Raw genomic sequence first — 21,561 nt, forward strand, 5'->3', positions numbered from 1 at the left:
CAGTAAATAGGTCATTCTGAAGGGCAATACAGAATTGTCTTTATTTTTAAATACATTAAAAACAACAACACAGGTATTAGCACCTGGCATTTAGGTACTAAGAAGACACTAGTTACATAGGGTCTCTCAAGGCAGTCATACGGAACTGGATTCTCAATTTGAGAAGACCAGGGCATCTCAAGACTGCTCCTGCAAGCTTTTTGGTTACATTTGGCCCACCCTGCTCATTTCTCTCTGCAGCTGCTATAGTAACCCTCAGTCTGTTAGTCACAATGGAACGGGAAAGGTAGTAAATCAAATTCTATGATGCCAGTGCAAAAAGTCAATGGAAGCCCTAAGGCAGTAGTAGTGTAACTTCATAAAATTCAAACACTTAAATGCACAGTGCTTCAGGCCAACGAGACTGCAGTTTATTTGACTATTTTATGGTAGGGGAGAAGGTTAAGTCTTGATGTGAAACCCCTGATATCAACAATGGGGATGGTACAGTCTACCAGTAGAGGAGAAGCTGGCAGGTAGGTTAGCTGCATCACGTCACAAGAAGAGTTTGAATCCTCACCGGAAGGGGTACCATCCTCTTCTAGCTCGTACTTCCCAAATCCAACAACCTGAAAAAGGCCAAAGACTTGAGGTGAGAGAGAATGCTGACCACGTTTGGGCAGAGACCCAGTAGGATCTAGGACACCAACCCAAACTCAGTAAATGGGCGAGATGATAAGCCTGGAAAGGACAGAGCTACAGCTTAGGTAACGATACTCACATGAACACTGAGCATTTTACTTCCTGGTCCTCTATGGGCCTTGAACCAGTTGACTAGGTCTGATTTTGAGAATGACTTCAGTGCTTCAATCTTAATGGGAGAAGGGAAGATATGAAAGAAAGCTATAAAAAACTAGCAATATATTTCTGCAAAGATAGTTCTTAAACACAACACCCTAGCCAGACCTCCTTGGTCCTGCTTATTATAAGCACATTGTTTTATTTTAACATGTTTCACCTGGCTCCCAACCTTCCAGATAAGGATACAAATGAGCCTGACTTACCTTCATGTTTCTTAGCACTGACTGACTGGCAGATAATAAGCAGGAGAGGGTAGCAGATGCTGTAACTACAGCTGAGTACCATACATGGAGTCAAACCCATCACACCTTAAGTGTCACCTCTCAGATACATGGTAAGTATTTACCCTCTGGCTTCTAATAGGAGAACTGCAGAACCTCAAGAGTTGGGCTGAATGAAGCCTCTTTGTTAAATACCCCCTCTGCTTCATTGTCCTTTGGTAATTCACCATATAGGGTTATAGTATCAGAGCACTGGACTGTAGGACCCAGAGCTCCTTTAAATGGGATTTATTACTTGGGGCTAGAAGTTGTCACAAAGACCTACACACAGAATCCTTAAATCTGGAGAAGGAACTTCATAAACACCAGAAGTTCACAATTTTCTTTAAGTAGCAGAACCTGTTTTTCTCCCAAACCTTGTAGTGAATCTGAATATATAATACAAAAACGAAAGGGAAAAAAGTTATATATATATAACTGAATCACTTTGCAACAGAAATTAACCCTGTAAATCAACCGTACTTCAATTTTTTAAAAAGTGGATCTGACTGAAACTGGGGGAGCAAGAGTAAGAATACCCAGCATCCTGCTCACTTGGCCACCTGAGACACTACAGTAGCCAGTCTGGAAACAAGATGTAATTTAATCACATCGAGAAATGGGCAAGTAAATAACCAACCCAAGATGACTGCCCCCGGTCTCCTTCACACAATACCAATTTGCTTAGAACTGTGTCTCTTGTTAAATCAAGAGTCTCTGTCAGGGCTGTCTTAACTCTGAAAACCATGTTATACCTCATGGGCAAGACGGTCAAAGAGATACTGCCGGGTCACCACTTCATTCCAGTTCCTGTCCACCTCCTCCCCAAGGTGGGTGTCCTCACACTCCTTCAGCTTGATCAGAGCTGTGACCTGTTACCGTCAAAGAAACACTGTCAGGCATGGCATCACCCAAGTATCCTCAGCACTCTGAACCCTGTCTGGTCTGATTTGTGATGGACCTGCCAGCATGATGACGAGGGATGGAGCTAGGAAGACATGGTCAGATTAAGGTGGGCTATAGAGCTCAAGAACCCAGCACACAGTACTGTTAAGACTAGTGTCGAGGGCTTGGGTGAGCCAACAAAAGACCAAGCCAGCACAATCACCTGGGTGTTGAATGCATCCTCAGTGAGGTTCTCGATCTTCTCCTCAAAGCTTGAAAGAAACTCTTCTATCTTCTTATCAACAACGTCAGAGCTAAAATAAAACATCTTCCATTAAGTTATCACTGACCATGTCTCAAGCAGAAGGCAAAGGAGAGAACTGGGTCTAAGGCATACTTCCAGGAAAGAGGCTGAAGTGATCATCTCCTCTAAGCTGCAGGAGGGAAGTGAATGGTGAAGAACCCCTGCCCCTACTCTACTTTTAGCCCAATTCCCTGGTATCCTCGTAGAAAGCAGTAGAAAGCCATGCTGACCATTTCAAAGCTGAGGACCAACAAGGCCTTGTATCTTGCGGCCTGAATGCTAGGTCAGGCATCTGCCTTTCTTGTCCTCAGATATGCCTGAAGAGAGGCAGTGGCAAGCCCTGCACAGTCACCACAGGACTTGAGTCAAACCTTACAAACCCACTGGTAAATCCTGGATCAGGCCATATATGAGCCACCTGCTGCAGCTGTGACTAAATGGGAAGCAAATGGTCAGGGCAAGGACGCAGCCCTTATTCTCTACACCAAGAAAAATGATAGCTGGGCCCATCATCTCACTCGTTTACTCACTTGTATTTGGTTGCCTGAGTCCCCACGGTGACAGAGAAGCCTAGAATCCCAGATGTGTTCCTACAGGTAGGGTAGACATGGTACCTACGGCCAGAGTGAAAAGTTCTATGAGCTCAGGTGCTCACCTGCACCCTGTCCTTGGAAGTACTAGAGAGCAGTGGGAAGGGTTTCTGCCCATCCTTACTGGACCCTAGAGGTCCTGGAAGAGGAGTCATAGATGTTTACTCTTGGGTTAGGGTATCCACCCCTCTCCTGAACTGAGGACCACAAGGCCAGCCTCTTCTCTTGCTAATCTTGAAACCTGACCAAACTGACAGACTGATCATGGTCCAAGATGGAAATTGCAAACGTTTCGACAGTATGACTCTACCGAGTATGACTTGGTAGGTACGACTCTTAAAGGCCTGTAAGGGCCAAAGAGCGCTGAGAGACTGTTCAGTCAGTACAGCTGCTTGACTTAAGCCTGCAAAGTAAGCCCCAGATCTTGAGTCAGTGCTCTTGCCAGCAGACTTACCCAAGGGTCTGCTTGGTTCGAAGGAAGTCAAAACAAGGCTCTTCCATATGCATCTGTAATTTAACATACTACCCATCAGCTCAACTCCTCCCAGCAGAGAAATCTCCATTTCTTCCCCCAAAAGTGTTACATGTGACCCCCGAGTCCAGCCTCCCTTACTGCCTTCTTAAATAGCCCAGGCCCATTATCCTGGCTCATACTAGGTGAGAAATGCTCAACCACCAGCTCACTTACAAACCACAGATCTCTGACCACTCCCAGGTCCCCAGCCCCCAGGTAGATAGGCCAGTCCTCACAGTGGGCCAGGGGCTCCCGAGTACTGGGGACCCTCCTTTATACAACTTACCACAAGCAGCTCCATAAGAGTGTATTCTTTCAGACTCCTGGCACCTGACTGAGAGGAGAAGCTGATCAGACCAACCGAAAATCCAATGGCTTACAGGGCTTTTTAAAAATATAGCTCTTCTTGACAACCATTTATTCAGGTTACTACCCTACTCTTCTCTTCCCCCGACCCTCATACCCTCTACTGTTACACTTCCTGCCTTCCCACAAAACAAGGTGTGCGCAGACTGGAATCATGCGTAATGGTCTGTATTCCCAGCCCTAGTTCAGAACTGCAGGTGGACATGGAATTGAGTCCAGTAATCCCTGACCTGCCAGCTCCTGCCCAAAACACACCCAGGACACAACCTAAAGTCAAAGACTTGCAGAGGAAGACAGGCTCTACAGTCAAGGCAAAGATTCAGGGCCAGAAATACAAGAAAAGGACAAGGTGCAAGTGAGGCCACGGTGCCCTGTCCAAAGTCCAGGCCAGGGATCTTCACGAGGTCAGGCAGAGAAGTGACTTCCTCATGTAGAAAACCCAGGACCAAAGCAGCAGTTAAAGAACCCTGGAGTTTGTTAGTTAGTCTGAGATCAGTCTAAACAGACACAGGTTCCCATCATCCTAAAAGTGAGTAGGACCAACCACAGGCTAAAGTAGTCTATGGACCAATCGAGATCAGTGCAAAGCTCTTTCTTATTTTAAGCACCATCTCATCTCTCCAGAATGCTGTGGAAAACACACAGGATTTGAAGATAGAAGGTATAAATTTTAATTCCAGCTGGTATGACCTCAGGTAAGTGAAGGACCTCAGGTTTATCATACATAAAACAGAGGTGATAAATCCTCTCTCTCAGGAGCTTTGAAAATATTCACTATGACTCTGGAAGCCATTCTATTTACTCTATGTTGGCTGACTATGTTTACTTTTGTCATATTTCAAAACTGTCCTTTTAACAAATGTCCTCTTGCTCCCTGGAGTTCTGACTGGTGAATATGTAGGAATTTCCAGCCATACTTCAGTTCTATCCCTCTGGACTAGTGGCTGGGTGATTAATAAAGCACTGTGATTGAAAAAGGATCCACTTTACTGACAGGAGCAGTTTTTAAATGTTATTGCTTCAAGAGGACACATGACCCCAAGCATAAAACCACAGAGTAACCGCAAACAGGCCTTGATGAGCATAGGATCACTTCTCCCAGACACTGTGGTCCTTCCACCAGTCTTTAGTGTCTAAAAGACACAGCCATGAGGACAGCCGTGTGCAAAGGGGCCACTGACCTGGTAATATACAGTGACTTCAGAGTTGGCATCACCCCTGTTCAGAGCTCTCACTTTGCACAGGTGGTGGCCACTGGGTAGCTCCACCACCTGGAACTGCACAGGCATCTCCTGCTCCAGAGGCATGAAGTTCAACTTGCTGCAAAACAATCAGTATGGGTCACTGAGGCTGTGCCTTTATCCTCCTACTCCTGCTCCCAAAATTGAAAGTCAGGCCTTCTACACTGCCTTCTCAATTGCTTTGTTTATATAACTAACCTCAAATAAACCTACAAGAAGCATCTCCATTACGGATTTAGTAACAACTGAATTTTGGTCTCAAGGTCCTCTTGCTATTAAGAACACATAACTCCTAAAGAGAAAACTCGACCAATACTCACTCAACAACATATTTCAGGAAATCTGTAGATTCCTAGGAGGTGAAAGAGAAGAAAATAGCTATATCAGGCTCTACTGACATTAATTTCACCCCAAACCAACTAATACCAATGTTCTAAGTGCATGGGAAGCCTTGGAATGCATCAGGAAAGCAGATACAGTCTGTCACCCAAAATGCTGATCATTCATTCACTGGGTTTATCATTCATTCACTGGGATTATCATTCACTGATTCAATACTGATTTGGTTTGTTGAATACTAAGTGGCTCTCAACTGAAGGGGCTCCTTTTCTGTTCTCCCTTAGTGCTCTGTTTACTGTCCACTGTGAAACTTTCTCCACTGGGGGATCAAACTTAGTTGTCTGGTTTACCCCATTAGGCTGTGTTTTAGAAACCTGGATCTATTAATATTAATACAGAGCCTGACATAGAGTGAGCAACAGAATATACTTGATACTAAGTGAATGATGTATATATACGTACATCCCTCAGCCCTCCCCAGCTCCCACTTTAATCTCTAAATTAAACTGTTTGTGGTTTCCACAATCGTCAACAAATGTAACCAATACCATGTATTTACCAAACCCATTAACTCAAAATTCGGTCCAATACCAGTAGTCTCTTTCACAAGAAAGTCTTGTTCAGCATTGAAAGGCCAAGTTCCCTCCTAAACAGATTGTGACGATGCTGGCCTGCCAAAACTACAGAGCTTCCCCTTTAGGGAAGAACTAACAGAATTCCAGAGCACAGAACAGCATTCATACCTGGCCTGTACCAACAGAACCCTGACACTCACTGTGCTTGTGACATTTCCTTGTACCAGGCCCTCAACAAAGAGCTGGGCTTTGAATTCTCTGACGAAGCTCAGCAGAGACTCAAGGGAAAGGCCATCCATCAAAGCACGATACTTATCAATCATAGACCAACGGGAATACTCCAGGATTAAAAGCCGAACGTCTCTACAGAGAGCAGGAAAAAAATAAAGTCTTATTGTAAGAAATGAATCTTAAAGGTATAGGATTGGGTTAAGTTTCTATAGATGATGTGTTTCTTTAAAGTGACAATTTCTATCACTACTTAAGATAGGGAAACAATGTCATTAACCACCAAAAAGCATTTAAAACTGTATATAAGACTATTACATAGATTATTAGCTCATTGGTAAAACTTATCTGTTTCAACTGCAAAATAAAACATCTCACACAAGCTGCCAAATGAGTCACAAACCAATTTAATATTACTATTTTGATTTCAAATCTAACTAGCATTTATTCATTACTGGAAGTGACCATCATGCATATCTACAATGACAATACAGCATAACTGGCTCTAGGCAAGAATCAGACTAACTCCCTCCCACACAGTAAGCTATTTATTATTTTTTTAGTAAGCTGATTAAATATGGCCAAGTTACCTAACATTTGTGAACTCCATTTCATTTGTAAAACAAGGGAAATAAAAATGCCATACTATTATCAGTTTTGGTGAGAATTAAATACACTTAAAGTTCTTAGACCTAACACAAACCAAATCTTCAATAAACAAGTATTACTCTACCACATTTTAACAAAGTAGTATTCAGCAGTTATAGCATATATGGGGTTGTTTTTCATCATATCAATAGTTCCAGACAACTCTCCTTTCCCATTTATACTTGGTTATTAGTTTTTATAACTTTTTGTGATCAGATTATCAGTCATTACATGTCTGATTCTTAACTACTCCCTCCCCTGCTTTCGAATTTTGGCCATTTATGGTCTCATTATATACGATGTCTAATGCAGGGTATTTATAGATGCCCAACAAACAGGTCAAGTAGGGGCTTGCAAGCCATATGCATAAAGGGCTATATCTGCTCAGGGGGTACTTTTTCCCCCCTTCCACAAAGGCTCTACCTGCTGACAGAGCCTTTTTACCCCAAGAGTATACTTTTTTCTGATTCACACAAAAGGTACCCTATAAGCTACCGCTGGCCCTGGATTAAAGAACAGGCTCTGGTGAAAGGCCCAAGACGATTGCCTATTAGCGGAGGGCTTAAGCATCAGCACACAGACTGTCCAGAAGCGTTTCTGCTCTCTTCTGCAACCTGACTGAATTCTGGATAGTTACAGTTGTCAGATAAATGACCTGTTAGGCAATTTAACTCAGCTACTTATTACAACATCCAATACACTAAGCAATTTTGAGCTACAACAAAGTCAGCACTTTTTGAACTGTGTTTTACTCAGAAACTAGGAAAAAACATTCTTTTAACCTTTAGCCTCTAATTAAGTATACTAGACTGCTTGCAGTCCTCCTCACCGATAACTACTTACACTGAGTTTAGAAACTCTCAATGGGCTAGTTTCCTAAAACACAGCACAATTCTATCACATCTGAATTAGCACTGAAACAACAGCCTCATTCCCCACACTTAATTCCAAGGAAGGCAAACAGTTTTAGGCCTTCAAAATATAAGCTGATCCCATGTATACCCACTTGGCCAGAGTTTCAGGCTTGATGAGGATGTTAAAGTAGGTCTTCTTCAATTGCTCAGTTATCATTGTAAACACAGCTGGTGTGGAACTGAACTCCGCTAAGTAGTCAATAATAAGCTGAAACAGCAGCTAAGAAGAAAAGAAAGAAACACCTTAGGTGGAGAAGTATGTAAATCCACTGATTTTTAGGGGGAAAATGTTTCCCATTGGTTTCTACCAGGGGTTCAGTATGATAAAATAGGCACTGTGTGGGACATAAGTACTAATGACTCAAAGAATCTTTTTTTTCCCTAACTCATGGCTACACCACCTAGCTACGTGATTCATTTCTTTATTTTTGGCTGTGCTGGGTCTTCGCTGCTATGCAGGCTTTTCTCCAGTTGCAATGAGTGGGGACTGCTCTCTCACTATCGTGAGTCAGCTTCTCAGTGCGGTGGTTTTCTTGCTGTGGAGCACAGAGCCGAGGATGCATGGGCTTCAGTAGTTGCAGCATGTGGGCTCAGCAGGTGCGTCTCCTGGGCTCTAAGCACAGGCTCAACAGTTGCAGCACACAAGCTCCGGGACACGTGGCATCTTCCCAGATCAAGGACTGAACCGGTGTTTCTTGCACTGGCAGGTAGATTTTCTTCCCACTGAGCCACCAGAGAAGCCCCTCCCTCAAAGAATTTTTAGGAGCTAAAATTCTCAATAACTATAAAATCTAAGGAATAAATGTTCTTTTTTATAATTTTCAGAGGTATTTTAAAACATTTTTTCCTTCCAATTAAACTTAAAAATAATTTTATTGAGCGTCTCCACTGCCCCTAAATTTGATTTTAACTGGGAGAAGATAATTTAGGAAATAATGACTTTGTATCAACCTGTGCTACCCAGAAACATGTGGTGTCTTCTCCCTTAAAGTCTTTTATATGCTTCAAAAAGATTTATAGCTTTCTTTAGATAGGTTCTATACTTTTCTTTATTCTTACATATTTGATTATTGTTCTCAATATTATAGTGGCGTATTTTTTCCCATCCATTTCTAAGTGGTTGCACTATAGGAAAATGAGCCATTGATATACTGGTCTTATGATGAGTCACATCACAAATTATTTTTTAAATTCTAGTAGTATCTTGCAAAGAAAAATGATTTTTCTCTTCCAGGTGTTATTTTTTCACTTTAATATAATAGCCAGAAACTCTAAAAATAATGTCGAGTAATAGAAGTGATCGTGGGTATCCTTGGCTTGTTCCTAATTTTAATGTTCAGGATTTCAACAGTTAGTATAACATCTGCTACTGTACTTTTAATTAAGATTTTTATTGTGGTTAAGTGACCTCCCTCCATTCCTCCTTATTAGGAATGACAACTCAAATTTATCAAATAATTTTGGGGGCGTTTATCACTACATTCACACAGTGTTTCTCAGCTGACTTTTGATATAATGACCTATGTTCATTATCACTATACTAACACAGTGTTTCTCAACTGACTTGGTTTATGATTTATAACAGCTTCGTAAAACTGAACCACCAACTCTTTGCTTTGCTGGCACTGGTCATGGTGAATTATTCTTTTTGTTATATTTGAACTTAACTTTCAAGTTTTTAGAATGCTTGACTCTGTATTTCATAGGTGTAAATGATCTCTAGTTTTACATATGTATTTTTAGTATTTATATCAAGTTTTAATGTGGCATTAGGGAAGCTTCATAAATGAAGAACCTCAAATACTATGGTTTGTATTTCTAAAATGCTCTCCAGGTAATTCCAAAACATACCTACCAAATGACAACTACTGTATTTGGCTTTAATATGTTTGGATTTTAAGCTACATTATATTTACGCTTTTGAAGGTTACTAAAATATTCCATGGGTGGTCTCCTAAAAAATTTTTGTTCCCAGGGGAGACTGACAGGTAAGAGGGTATAAAGGAGAAAACTATACTCTTCTCTAGGGTTTTTGGTAAGATATGGAGGCTATCACCTCCTAGAACAGGTCTAATTACTTCCAGGTCCTCTCCTCCAGATTTTTTCCTAGATGAACCCAATTCCCCAAATGTTAATATATGTTCTACCCAAAAAACCAACATATAAAATTTGTAGTTGGGTACATTACTTTACCTGGTACTTGGTATTTCTTCCTTTACTTATGAAGTACTGACAGATGACACTGAAACATATTCTTTACCAAAAGATAAATCACTAACAAGATATAAACTCTTTCTAAAGAGTCATAAACTTAGAAGGGAGCAAGACACACACACTTGAAACAATGGAAAAGACTGTAAGAAGATGAAGAAAGAACATAGACATCTAAGTTCTACTCTTTGTCAGGGCATCAGGGAACATGTCAGGTGTTTTAAATCTGTCCTTGCACTATGGCACGAAATTACACTCAAAAAAGAAAACACAGAGCTAGTCACTCAGTCGTGTCCAGCTCTTTGTGACCCCATGGACTCCGCCAGGTAGTCTGGTAGTCCGCCAGGCTCCTCTGTCCATGGAATTCTCCAGGCCAGAATACTGGAATGGGTAGCATTTTCCTCCTCCAGGGGATCTCCCCAACCCAGGGACAGAATCTAGGTCTCCCACATTGCAGGCAGACTCTACTGTCTGGGCCACAAGGGCAGCCCAATTACACTCAAATAAGTCCTAAATACCAGTGTTGGCTGCAGAGAAATTGACAGCAAAGAGAAGTGTAATCAAGTCTGAAAGCACAGGCTGTGCTGTATCTATTACTAATGTATACAACACTAATAAATGTAATTAGTTGAAGAATATATGTTGTTCTTATATGTGGCCAAAGTCAGAATACCTGCCATCAGCCAAAAAAACCATAATGATCTCCAGGCCAGAATACTGGAGTGGGTAGCTGTTCCCTTCTCTAGGGAATCTGTCCCACCCAGGAATTGAACCAGGGTCTCCTGCATTGCAGGCAGATTCTTTACCAGCTGAGCTACCAGGGAAGCCCAATAAATGCAATTAATTAAAGAATATATGTTGCTCTTATATGTGGCCAAAGTTGGAATACCTGCCATCAGTCAAAAAAACCTAATGATCTACATAAATACATATTTCTTTTCATATATAGCACCTCATGCACAAACCTCTATGCTTGGTGCTATAGGCACAACAAACAAATATGAAATTTTAAAGTTGTCTGCAAAGAAATCAGAGCACTGTACTTACAGGTAGTTTGTGGTTGAATCCTTTCACTCGAATAATTAAACCATGTTCTCCAGCGACCAGCTTATACTCCAGCTGTGCGACATCTGCTTCATAAGCTGGTTCCGCAAGGTTATGGGTAAGGATATTGACAAAGATATCAAAGAGGACCACACTAAGAGTATAAAAATGCAAATAGCATCATTAACTGACAAGAAATAGACAAATTTCCTTCAACCTAGAGTAAGAAACTTCACTTTTATAAAGATGTTAATTCACTACTCCAGAATGTAAACTCTATATACTAATTGAGCTCAAAGGTAAATACAGCTTACTAGGGCTCAGTTTCACAGGGGCATTACAGAACTCCCACCTTCAGCGGTGCTCCCCTATCTTTTTCATGCCATGCACAAATAGAATATGATAATATTTATGTTGCACAATGAGATAAGTGTAAAATACATGAAAAACAACTGGCCCAAATGCTCTGGCTATCCCTGTGGCCTACGTTTTCTGACCAACAAATTAAAAATCTGAGAGAAGAGAGGAGGGTCATTTTTTTTGGCCATGTGGCATGTGGAATCTTAGTTTCCCAACTAGGAATTGAACCAGAGACTGATGCATTGGAAATGCATAGTCTTAACCACTGGATGGCCGGGGAAGTTCCGTAATGCACTTTTTAAACTGGATATTAATAATGTTAGTGCTGTTTGTCAGTTTAAGGCTAGATTTTACAGGTTAAGGGGCAAAAGAAAGGAAGAAATGTAGTAACATTTCCTGAGCACCTCCTATGATTCAGGTACATTTTAGGCTTTCTGACCTCCCACAATACAGCTATCTACATAAATGTGTAAATAATTTGCTAAGAATGAAGTAAAATCAGACTCCTTGGCAGTCTCAAAATACAGGTCAACAGATCCACACTAGTCCTCATTATATACTGGAAGCTAACCCAAGCTCATCTTTAAGGAACTTTCTCAATCCAGTACAAATAAGTGCTGGAGACGGAGCAGCCACAATTCCATCTTAGTGATTCACACAGATAATTTGTTTTGGGCACATAAAAACCACATAAATGAGGAGCACAGCTCAAGTACTGACAAAGAGCATGATACAGATTCAGAAATAAAAGTCTTTCAATAATTTACATATATATATGTATCTTTCAGAAAAGAGGACAATTTCTTACTTTGCTGCAGACTTCTGTATCAAAGGTGAGATCAGATGGAAACGTATATATGCTGAAAGAAAAAAAGACCCTACATAAGAAACTAATGGCCAGAGGCCTCAAATATTTAGTGAAAGTGAAGTCGCTCAGTTGTGTCCAACTCTTTGTGAGCCCATGTACTGTAGCCTACCAGGCTCCTCTGTCCATGGGATTTTCCAGGCAATAGGACTGGAGTGGATTGCCATTTCCTTCCCCAGGGGATCTTCCTGACCCAGGGATCAAACCCGGGTCTCCCGCATTGTAGACAGATGCTTTAATATTTAGTACATCTGTTATTTTCCCCCAATATGATGATGTTTTAAAAATTCTGAAATAAACCACTAATCCTTAAATCCTCATTATATTTTTATCCTTAAGCGTCCTGATAAAGTATATTTACCATTCCAAATAGTGTCCAGAAGGCACACTTTAATCTATAGGAAAATCACATATATAGACAGATATGCAGAGAGGCCTATGAATACTCTTTTCAATAGTTTTGGTCAGGAAAAATGCATATAGAATTAAATGCAAAATTCATTTAACTGAGAAAAAAAATCAAAAAATAATTTCATTTTATGCTTGAATCCTTATTTATCCCCTGGGATCTGTAGTGTACATAAGACTTTCTGTGACAGCACAGAAGCACAATATGGATCCAATAGATCTTCAAGTAGAAGCGGAGAGGAAAGGAAGATGTGACAGACAAGAGGTAAAAGGTTGTGAGAAACTGGAGAAAGACTGGTTATACTTATTTCACTATTTTTAAGGAGGGAAACATTTTACCTTTGGGGATTTTGAATTTGTTGTCTTTCTTATACCACAGGCAACCTTGTGGAGTATTCACAATTTTAACAGGGTATTCTGTCTCTGGACAATCAAAAGCCTTCAACATGAAATCCGTGGCTAACAAAAGCAAAAGGTAATAAATCACTCAGTTATCACAACAGAATTTTCATCAATCTGTTCATGGTTTCAGAACTCTAGGTAACTCTTTCTTGAGGCAAAAAATATGTCAAATTCAAATGTTAGAGTAAAATAAATTAGTAGAACAATACTAAAAAGAAAGTCCTCTTGGCCTTAAACTACATGAACTCTGAAAATCTGTAATTTCCCAAGAGCTGACCAATCTTAACTGTGAGAGGGACTTTTGGTCAAAATAATAGTATAGACCAATTTATGAATGCATTCTTGAATGAGAATGAATTTTACCAAATTTACATATTTTTGAAAGTTAACAAATAAAATTAACCATTTTAAAGTGAACAATTCGGGGGAATTAAGTATACTCACAATGTTGTGCAACTACCACTTCTTTCTAGTTGCAAAACATTTTCATCAACCCAATAGGAAACCCCTAAACCCACTAAGCAGTTGCTCCCCATTACCCACTCCCCACTGCCACTGGTGACCATCAACCTAAGTTCTGTGTCTGTATGGATTTACCTATTCTGGGTATTTCAGGTAAAAAGAATCATACATGTAACCCCTTTTGTCTGTCTTCTTTCATTTACCATGTTTTCAAGATTCATCCATACTGTAGCATATATCAGTACTTCATTTCTTTTTATGACAGAATAATACATCATTGTATGTATATGCCATAGTTTGTTTATCCATTCATTCATTATGAACACTAGTTGTTTCCACCCTTTGCCTTTCGTGAATAATGCTGCTATCAACATGCATGTACATGCATTTGTTTGAATATCTGTTTTCTTTTGGGTATATACCTAGGAATAGAATTGCTGGGAAAAATGATATTCTGAGTAAATTATATTTGTCCTAGACCAGTGACTTCCTCACAGTTAGAATTGTTTTTTATTGTAAGCTAGTAGACAGGTTAACACACACATATACCTACCGGGAACAAAACTTCTGAAAATAATACCCTTTCTTTATTTAATGAAACATTTAGCTATTTTCCACTCTGATTTTTTTTTAACGCTTTCACAATTCATTACACTGGAAGGCAACCTGTAGTTTGAAAACTTCTAGAATAATCAGACAAGATAATGGCAACACCTAGAGGGACTGACGTGAAAGGATCAGCTATCATTGACCAGAAAAAGTCCCAGGATCTATGCTTATGTCCTCTTTCCTGCATTCACCAACTGAACAGTCCAGGACAAGCCACTTGGCTTTTTTGAGCTTCAGTTTTATCGTTCGGAAAAGTAAGAAAATTGTAATGCTCATCCCAGAGATGACTGGGAAACTCAAATATGAATTCAAAGGATACTTTGTAAAATACACTATACAGGTATTATTTAATATTAGTACATGGATGGATTATGTATAATGACTGATATTTCACTGACCTATGTACTTGTTTTCAGCTGGAAGATGAAGATCTGGATTCAATTCAAAATCACTCTTCCACAGTTCAGCCCAAGAGTTTTCAATATCTGTAGAGATAAAAGACAAACTGATCCAATAAAGAATGAAATGTTCAGAATTCTCATAGTAACAAACCAGTCAACAACTGGTCTTCACTAACCAATTCTTTTTTCTCAGGAAAACTGTAAGTGACATAACCAGAGTTTCCAAACTCTTGCTACTCAATGGGTGGTTTCATCAGCATTGTTATCACCTGGAAAATTTGTTAGAAACACAGAATCACAGACTCAACTCTAGAGTTACTGAATCACAATCCATATTTTAATAAGACCTCCAGGTGATACATATGCACACTAAAGTCTGGGGGCACTTTTCTAAAATACAGACAAAAATAGCCCCAGGCTACCAAGACAACAGGATTTTCTCACTAGCTAATATAGATATAAGCACTGCAGAAAACAATTTCCAGCAAAGTAACATAAATAATTTTCATTTCAAAGTAAACTTCTTAAAAAAAAAAAACAAACCATTTTCCCCACAGGAACTACCAGACAAACTATTAAGGAATAAAACCTCCCAGGTGACTCATATACCTAAATGTAGGACAATTTAAAAATATTTTACCTTCCATACTATACTGAGTCCCAAACCATTTCTCCTTGAGGTCACATTTTCCCTCATTAGCACCAGACAGTAGAACAAGATTTGCCTTTTGAGGAACTAGCTGATTAAGGGCTTCAGCAATGACCTAATTGGGGGCAAGGGGAAAGTGGAGGGGGGAGACACATACACAACAATTATAACTTCAATCTAATACATCTCTGTTAAAAAGGCAAAGCCACACTATGTTAGACACCCAAGATCCTAGCACCTTAATGCTCCTGAAACTGTCTATAGTCCATGACCACCCTAATTGACAAAACTTCATTAGTCTATCAGCAGCTTCAAATATCTTTCTTCAGAATGCTCCAACAGTTCTCATCTCAAATCCTACATAAGAGGACTAGCAGTGAAAAAAGCTACCATTTACTAAGCTTTTACTATGTGCCAGGTAGTATTTCATTTAATCCTAAAAATATCCCTTATTTTCCCTGGTTCAGGAAGGTCCCCTGGAGAAGGGAGTGATACTCATTCCAGTATTCTTGCCTGGATAATTCCATGGACAGAGGAACCAGGTGGGCTACAGTCCACAGGGTTGCAAAGAGTCAGACACGATTGAGCAATTAATAGTTTCACTTTACTTTTCAGACCTATTTTATAGAAAGCACTCAGCCTCAAAGGTTAAAGTTTAAGTAATTTGCTCAGATTAAAGATTATATAATCAGCACAGAACAACACACCTAGAAGTGACAAGTGGAGTTCTAACCAACTTTGTACATAATTTCAAAAACTATGCTCTTAACTATTATGTATTATACTACTTCAAACACAAGAATCAATAAAATGATTCAATGTAGAGCCTCCTGCAATAATTCTTCAGCTATGACAAGAATTAAGCATAAGATTTTTGTGGGTTAGATTTGAAACCCTAACTACTACTTAAAAACATTTCTTTGAGAAAAAAACAACAAACAGTGGTTCAGAAAAAAATACTTAGACCCCCGGGCACAATCATCCTAGGGAAATGAGAAGAATACATTGTTACTGCTTCTTCCTTTACCTTTCCCTATCCTCTTTAAAATTAGTAGTTTTATAATACCTACCATTATCAGAGTCTCTCACCTCAGTACTATTAACATTTTGGGCCAGATAATTTCTAGTTGTAGAGTGCCATCTCCTGCATTGTAAAATGTTCAGCAACAACTCTGGCTTCTACCCACTAGATGCCAAGATCACTCTCCAGCTGTGACAACTGAAATGTACCCTTTGTTGCTGTTGTTCAGTCACTAAGTCGTGTCCAACTCCTTGCAACCCCATGGACTGCAGCACATCAGGCTTCTTTGTCCTCCACTATCTCCTGGACTTTGCTCCAACTCATTCCATTGAGCCCGTGATGCTACCTAACCATCTCATCTTCTGCCAACCCTTTCTCCTCTTGCCTTCAATCTTTCCCAGCATCAGGGTCTTTTCCAATGAGTCAGTTCTTCATATCAGGTGGCCAAAGGACTGGAGCTTCAGCTTCAGCACTTCCAATGAATATTCAGGGTTGATTTCCTTTAAGATTGACTGGTTTCATCTCTTTGCTGTCCAAGGAGCTTTCAAGAGTCTTTTCCAGCACCACAATTCAAAAACATAAATTCTTCTTGATGGTCCAACTCTCACATCCACACAACTACTGGAAAAAACATAGCTTTGACTTCCATAAGTTGACTCTGTTGACAAAGTGATGTTTGCTTTTTAATATATTGTCTAGGTTTGTCATAGCTTTCCTTCCAAGAAGCAAGCATCTTTTTTGGCTGCAGTCACCGTCTGCAGTGATTTTGGAGCCCAAGAAAATAAAATCTGTCACTGTTTCCACTTTTATCCCTTCTGTTTGCTATGAAATGATGGGACTGGAAGCCATGATCTTAATTTTTTTGAATATTGAGTTTTAAGCCAGCTTTTTCACTCCTCTTTCACCCTAATCAAGAGGATCTTTGGTTCCTCTTTGTTTTCTGCCATTAGAGTAGTATCATCTGCATATCTGAGGTTGCCAATATTTCTCCTGGCAATCCTGATTTCAGCTTGTGATTCAACCAGCCCAGCATGTCACATGATGTAGAAATTAAATAAGCAAGGTGACACTATACAGCCTAGTCATACTCATTTCCCAATTTTGAACCAGTCAGTTTTTCTATGTCTGGTTCTAAATGTTGCTTCTTGACCCGCATACGGGTTTCTCGGGAGACAGGTATGGTGGTCTGATATTCCCATCTCTTTAAGAATTTTACACTGTTTGTTGTGATCCACACAGTCAAAGGCTTTATTAACAAAGTCTTCATGAAGCAGAAGTAGATGTTTTTTTATAATTCCCTTGCTTTCTCTATGATCTAATGAACGTTGGCAATTTGATCTCTGGTTCCTCTGCCTTTTCTAAACCTAGTTTGTACATCTGGAAGTTCTCAGTTAATGTACAGCTGAAGCCTAGCTTGAAAGATTTTGAGCATCACTTTGCTAGCATGTGAAATGAGCAATTATACAGTAGTTTGAATATTCTTTTACACTGCCCTTCTTTGGGACTGGAATGAAAACTGACCTTTTCCAGTCACATGGCCACTGCTTAGTTTTCCAAATTTGCTGGTATGTTGTGTGTAGCACTTTCACAGCATCATCTTTTAGGATCTGAAATAGCTCAGCTGGAATTTCATCACCTCCACTAGCTTTGTTTGTAGTGATGCTTCCTAAGGCCCACTTGACTTTACCCGCCAAGGATGTCAGGCTCTAGATGAGTGACCATACCATCTTGGTTATCCAGGTCATTAAGACCCGTTTTGTATAGTTCTTCTGTGTATTCTTGCCACCTCTTCTTAATCTCTTCTGCTTCTTTCAGGTCCTTACCATTTCCGTCCTTTATCCTACCTCTCCTTACATGAAATGTTGCACTGGTATCTCCAATTTTCTTGAAGAGATCTCCAGTCTTATTCATCCTATAGTTTTCTTCTATTCCTTTGCATTGTTCATTTAAAAAGGTTTATTCTCTCCTTGTTGTTCTCCAGAACTCTGCATTCATTTTGGCTGCATTTTCCCCTTATCCCCTTATCTTTCACTTTTCTTTCCTCAGCTCTTTGTAAAGCCTTTTCAGACAACCACTTTACCTTTTTGAATTTTTTTTCTTTTTCTTTGGCATGGTTTTGGTCACTGCCTCCTATACCATGTTATGAACCTCTATCCATATTTCTTCAGTCACTCTGTCTACCAGATCTAGTCCCTTGAATCTATTAGTTACCTTCACCATATAATCATAAGGGATTTGATTTAGGTCATAGCTGAATGGCCTGGCAGTTTTCCCTACTTTCTTCAATTTAAGCCGAATTTTGCAATAAGAAGCTCATGATTTGAGCCACAGTCAGCTCCAGGTCTTGTTTTTACTGACTATCTACAGCTTCTCCATCTTTAGCTGCAAAGAACATAAACCAATATGATTTTGGTACTGACCAATCTGGTGATGTCCATGTGCAGAGTAGTCTTTGGGCTGTCAGAAAGGGTGTTACAATGACCAGTGTGCTTTCTTGACAGAACTTTGTTAGCCTTTGCCTTACTTCATTCTGTACTTCAAGGGCAAACTTTTCTGTTATTCTGGGTATCTCTTGACTCCCTACTTTTGCATTCCAATCCCCTGTGATGAAAAGGACATCTTTGGTGCTAATTTTAGAAGTGTTGTAAGTTTTCACAGAACTGGTCAGCTTCAGCTTCTTCGGCATCAGTGGTTGGAGCACAGACTGGGATTACTGTGATGCTGAATGGTTTTCCTTGTACCCAGGCAGTGACAAATATCCCATGGGGACAAAATCACCCCTGGTTGAAAACCTCTACCCCATATGGAGTGAAATGATTTATTTACCAGGACTAGTGGAGGAAAGACCCTGACCAACTATTTATGCATAATATTTATTACACATAAGTCATATATTTTGAAATCAAAGATTCTTGTATTTCTCTTGTACATATTCTCAAAACGATTAAAACTGTACAGAGTCTTCAACAGAATTAAAAGGCAAGCCAAGCAAGTTTATGTTTATCACCTAAAGCACATAATTCTTAGAAATGACTTTAATAGATGTTTCAACACTTGAAAAATAGTAAGAACAGTACCTAAGGAGAGGACTTGATTTTCTCATCATATTAAACCGTGGTCATATACAAGAATCATGAAAAATTATCCACAAATCTATTGATATTTCTTCAGTTAAAACAAACAAAAACCTGACAGAACATAACCTAATTTTCTCCATTCTCATGTTCTTATGTACCTTTCTCCACTTTCCCACCCTCCTATTTCTCTAAAAGTAAGGTTTAGATATGGAAACCTCCTTACTTCTGGCTTGTATTCAAAGAGAAGCTGATCTCCAGTGAGAAAGTCCTGTAGTGGGTACAGCTGCATGTTTTCACACATGTTTTCTACATACTCAACTGGATCTGTCTGTAAAGAGGTAAAATTATTTCACACCAGAAATCCTCATTACTATCCTTAATTTCCCACAAACTAAATACTTAGCTCTTTTTTTAAACGATGAAACCAAAAGTTTCCCACAGATACAACCAAATATGATGGCAGCTTAAGGATTTGATGCTCAGAATTCTAACATAAATTAGCCAGAGAATACTTTAAGTAGCTTATCCTAACATCCCGCCAACCCCCCATCCTAAGCCCTACAACACACAAGGCTCTAATCATGTCACAGCATCTTCATGGGAGAAATTTTAACACTGGAAATTTTAACAATGGCCCAAATTTTAACAATGGGCACTGTGAAGTGCCCAAAGACAAGGTCTTCATCATTTAATCACTACAGCACTGTAACCAGAAACTATTTGTAAGCATGAATCAAAATCAAGGTAGAAATCAAATTTTGTCATTAAAGTCTTGATATAAATGGTAAATTAACTAGTATATTATCTCAATTTAAAACTGAACTAATGAGGGCAGTCCTAAGATGGCAGAGGTGTAGGACAAGGAGACCACTTTCTCCCCCACAAATTCATCAAAAGATCATTTGAACACTGAGCAAATACCACAAAACAACTTCTGAATGCTGTCGGAGGACACCAGGCACCCAGAAAAGCAGCCTATTGTCTTTGAAAGGAGGTAAGACAAAATATAAAAGATAAAGACAGGCAAAAGAGTTAGGGACGGAGACCCATCCAGGAGGGAGTCGTAAAAGAGGAGAAGTTTCCAAACACCAGGAAACCCTCTCATTGGCAGGTCTCTGGGGAGTTTTGGAATCTCAGAGGGCAAAATAACAGGGAGGGAAAAAATAAATAAATAAAACCCACAGATTACATGCTTAACTGCAACTCCCAGTAGCCCAGATGCTCATGTCTGCTACCAGCAAGCGGGGGCTGAACAGGGAGGTGGGGGCTGCACTGCTTAGGGTAAGGACTGGGCCTGAATGCCATAAGGGAAATCTGAGGGAGCTAACGTGAGATAGCAACCCAAACAGAGAGAGAAAAAGAAGGACACTACGTAATGATCAAAGGATCAATCCAAGAAGAAGATATAACAGTGATAAATATATATGCACTCAACAAAGGAGCACCGCAATATGTAAGGCAAATGCTAACAAGTTTGAAAGGGGAAATTAACAGTAACACAATAATAGTGGGAGACTTTAATACCCCATTCACACCTATGGGTAGATATACAATAGACCAGTTAGATCTAATTGATATCTATAGAACATCTCACCCTAAAACAATGAATTTCACCTTTTTCTCAAGTGTACACAGAACTTCTCCAGGACAGATCACCACCTGGGCCATAAATCTAGCCCTGGTAAATTCAAAAAAACTGAAATCATCTCAAGCATCTTTTCTGATCATAATACAGTAAGATTAGGCAATGGCAACCCACTCCAGTACTCTTGCCTGGAAAATCCCTAGGATGGAAGAGCCTGGTAGGCTTCAGTCCATGGGGTCGCTAAGAGTCGGACACAACTGAAGTGACTTAGCAGTAGCAGCAATGCAGTAAGATTAAATGTCAGGTCAGTTCAGTTGCTCAGTCGTGTCCGACTCTTTGCGACTCCATGAATCGCAGCACGCCAGGCCTCCCTGTCCATCACCAACTCCCGGAGTTCACTCAAACATATGGAGGCTAAACAACACACTTCTGAATAACCAACAAATCACAGAAGAAATTAAACTATGCATAGCAATGCATGTAAATGAAAACACAACAACCCAAAACCTATGCGATTCCGTAAAAGCAGTGCTAAGGGGAAGGTTCATAGCAGTACAAGCCTACCTTAAGAAACAGGAGAGAAATCAAGTAAATAACCTAACTATACACCTAAAGCAACTAGAAAAAGAAGAAATGAAGCACCCCAGGGTTAGCAGAAGGAAAGAAATCATAAGAATTAGGGCAGAAATAAATACAAAAGAAACAAAGGAGACCATAGCCCAAATCAACAAAGTTAAAAGCTGTTTTTTGAGAAGATAAATAA

The 21,561-nt window shown here is 39.8% G+C and overlaps 1 protein-coding gene across 2 annotated transcripts in view; it reads right to left on the reverse strand.

The window, feature by feature from the left end:
- Positions 1-14: 14 nt before the first annotated feature.
- NRDC (nardilysin convertase) overlaps positions 15-21,561 on the reverse strand; it is a 112,648-nt gene continuing 91,101 nt past the window's right edge. For both annotated transcript variants that reach the window (XM_069591221.1, XM_069591210.1), the window contains 17 exons: positions 19,437-19,541; positions 15,107-15,230; positions 14,464-14,550; positions 12,932-13,051; positions 12,128-12,179; positions 10,963-11,113; positions 7,797-7,924; positions 6,115-6,277; positions 5,321-5,352; positions 4,941-5,079; positions 3,680-3,727; positions 3,334-3,386; positions 2,820-2,903; positions 2,209-2,299; positions 1,856-1,972; positions 761-850; positions 15-608 (listed from right to left, as the gene is read on the reverse strand). In XM_069591221.1, the coding sequence (XP_069447322.1) occupies positions 411-608; positions 761-850; positions 1,856-1,972; positions 2,209-2,299; positions 2,820-2,903; positions 3,334-3,386; positions 3,680-3,727; positions 4,941-5,079; positions 5,321-5,352; positions 6,115-6,277; positions 7,797-7,924; positions 10,963-11,113; positions 12,128-12,179; positions 12,932-13,051; positions 14,464-14,550; positions 15,107-15,230; positions 19,437-19,541 (1,782 nt within the window). In that variant the 3' untranslated portion in view covers positions 15-410. The remainder of the gene's footprint in view (positions 609-760; positions 851-1,855; positions 1,973-2,208; positions 2,300-2,819; positions 2,904-3,333; positions 3,387-3,679; positions 3,728-4,940; positions 5,080-5,320; positions 5,353-6,114; positions 6,278-7,796; positions 7,925-10,962; positions 11,114-12,127; positions 12,180-12,931; positions 13,052-14,463; positions 14,551-15,106; positions 15,231-19,436; positions 19,542-21,561) is intronic.

Source organism: Ovis canadensis, chromosome 1, assembly GCF_042477335.2.
Source record: "Ovis canadensis isolate MfBH-ARS-UI-01 breed Bighorn chromosome 1, ARS-UI_OviCan_v2, whole genome shotgun sequence".
Lineage (NCBI taxonomy): Eukaryota > Metazoa > Chordata > Mammalia > Artiodactyla > Bovidae > Ovis > Ovis canadensis.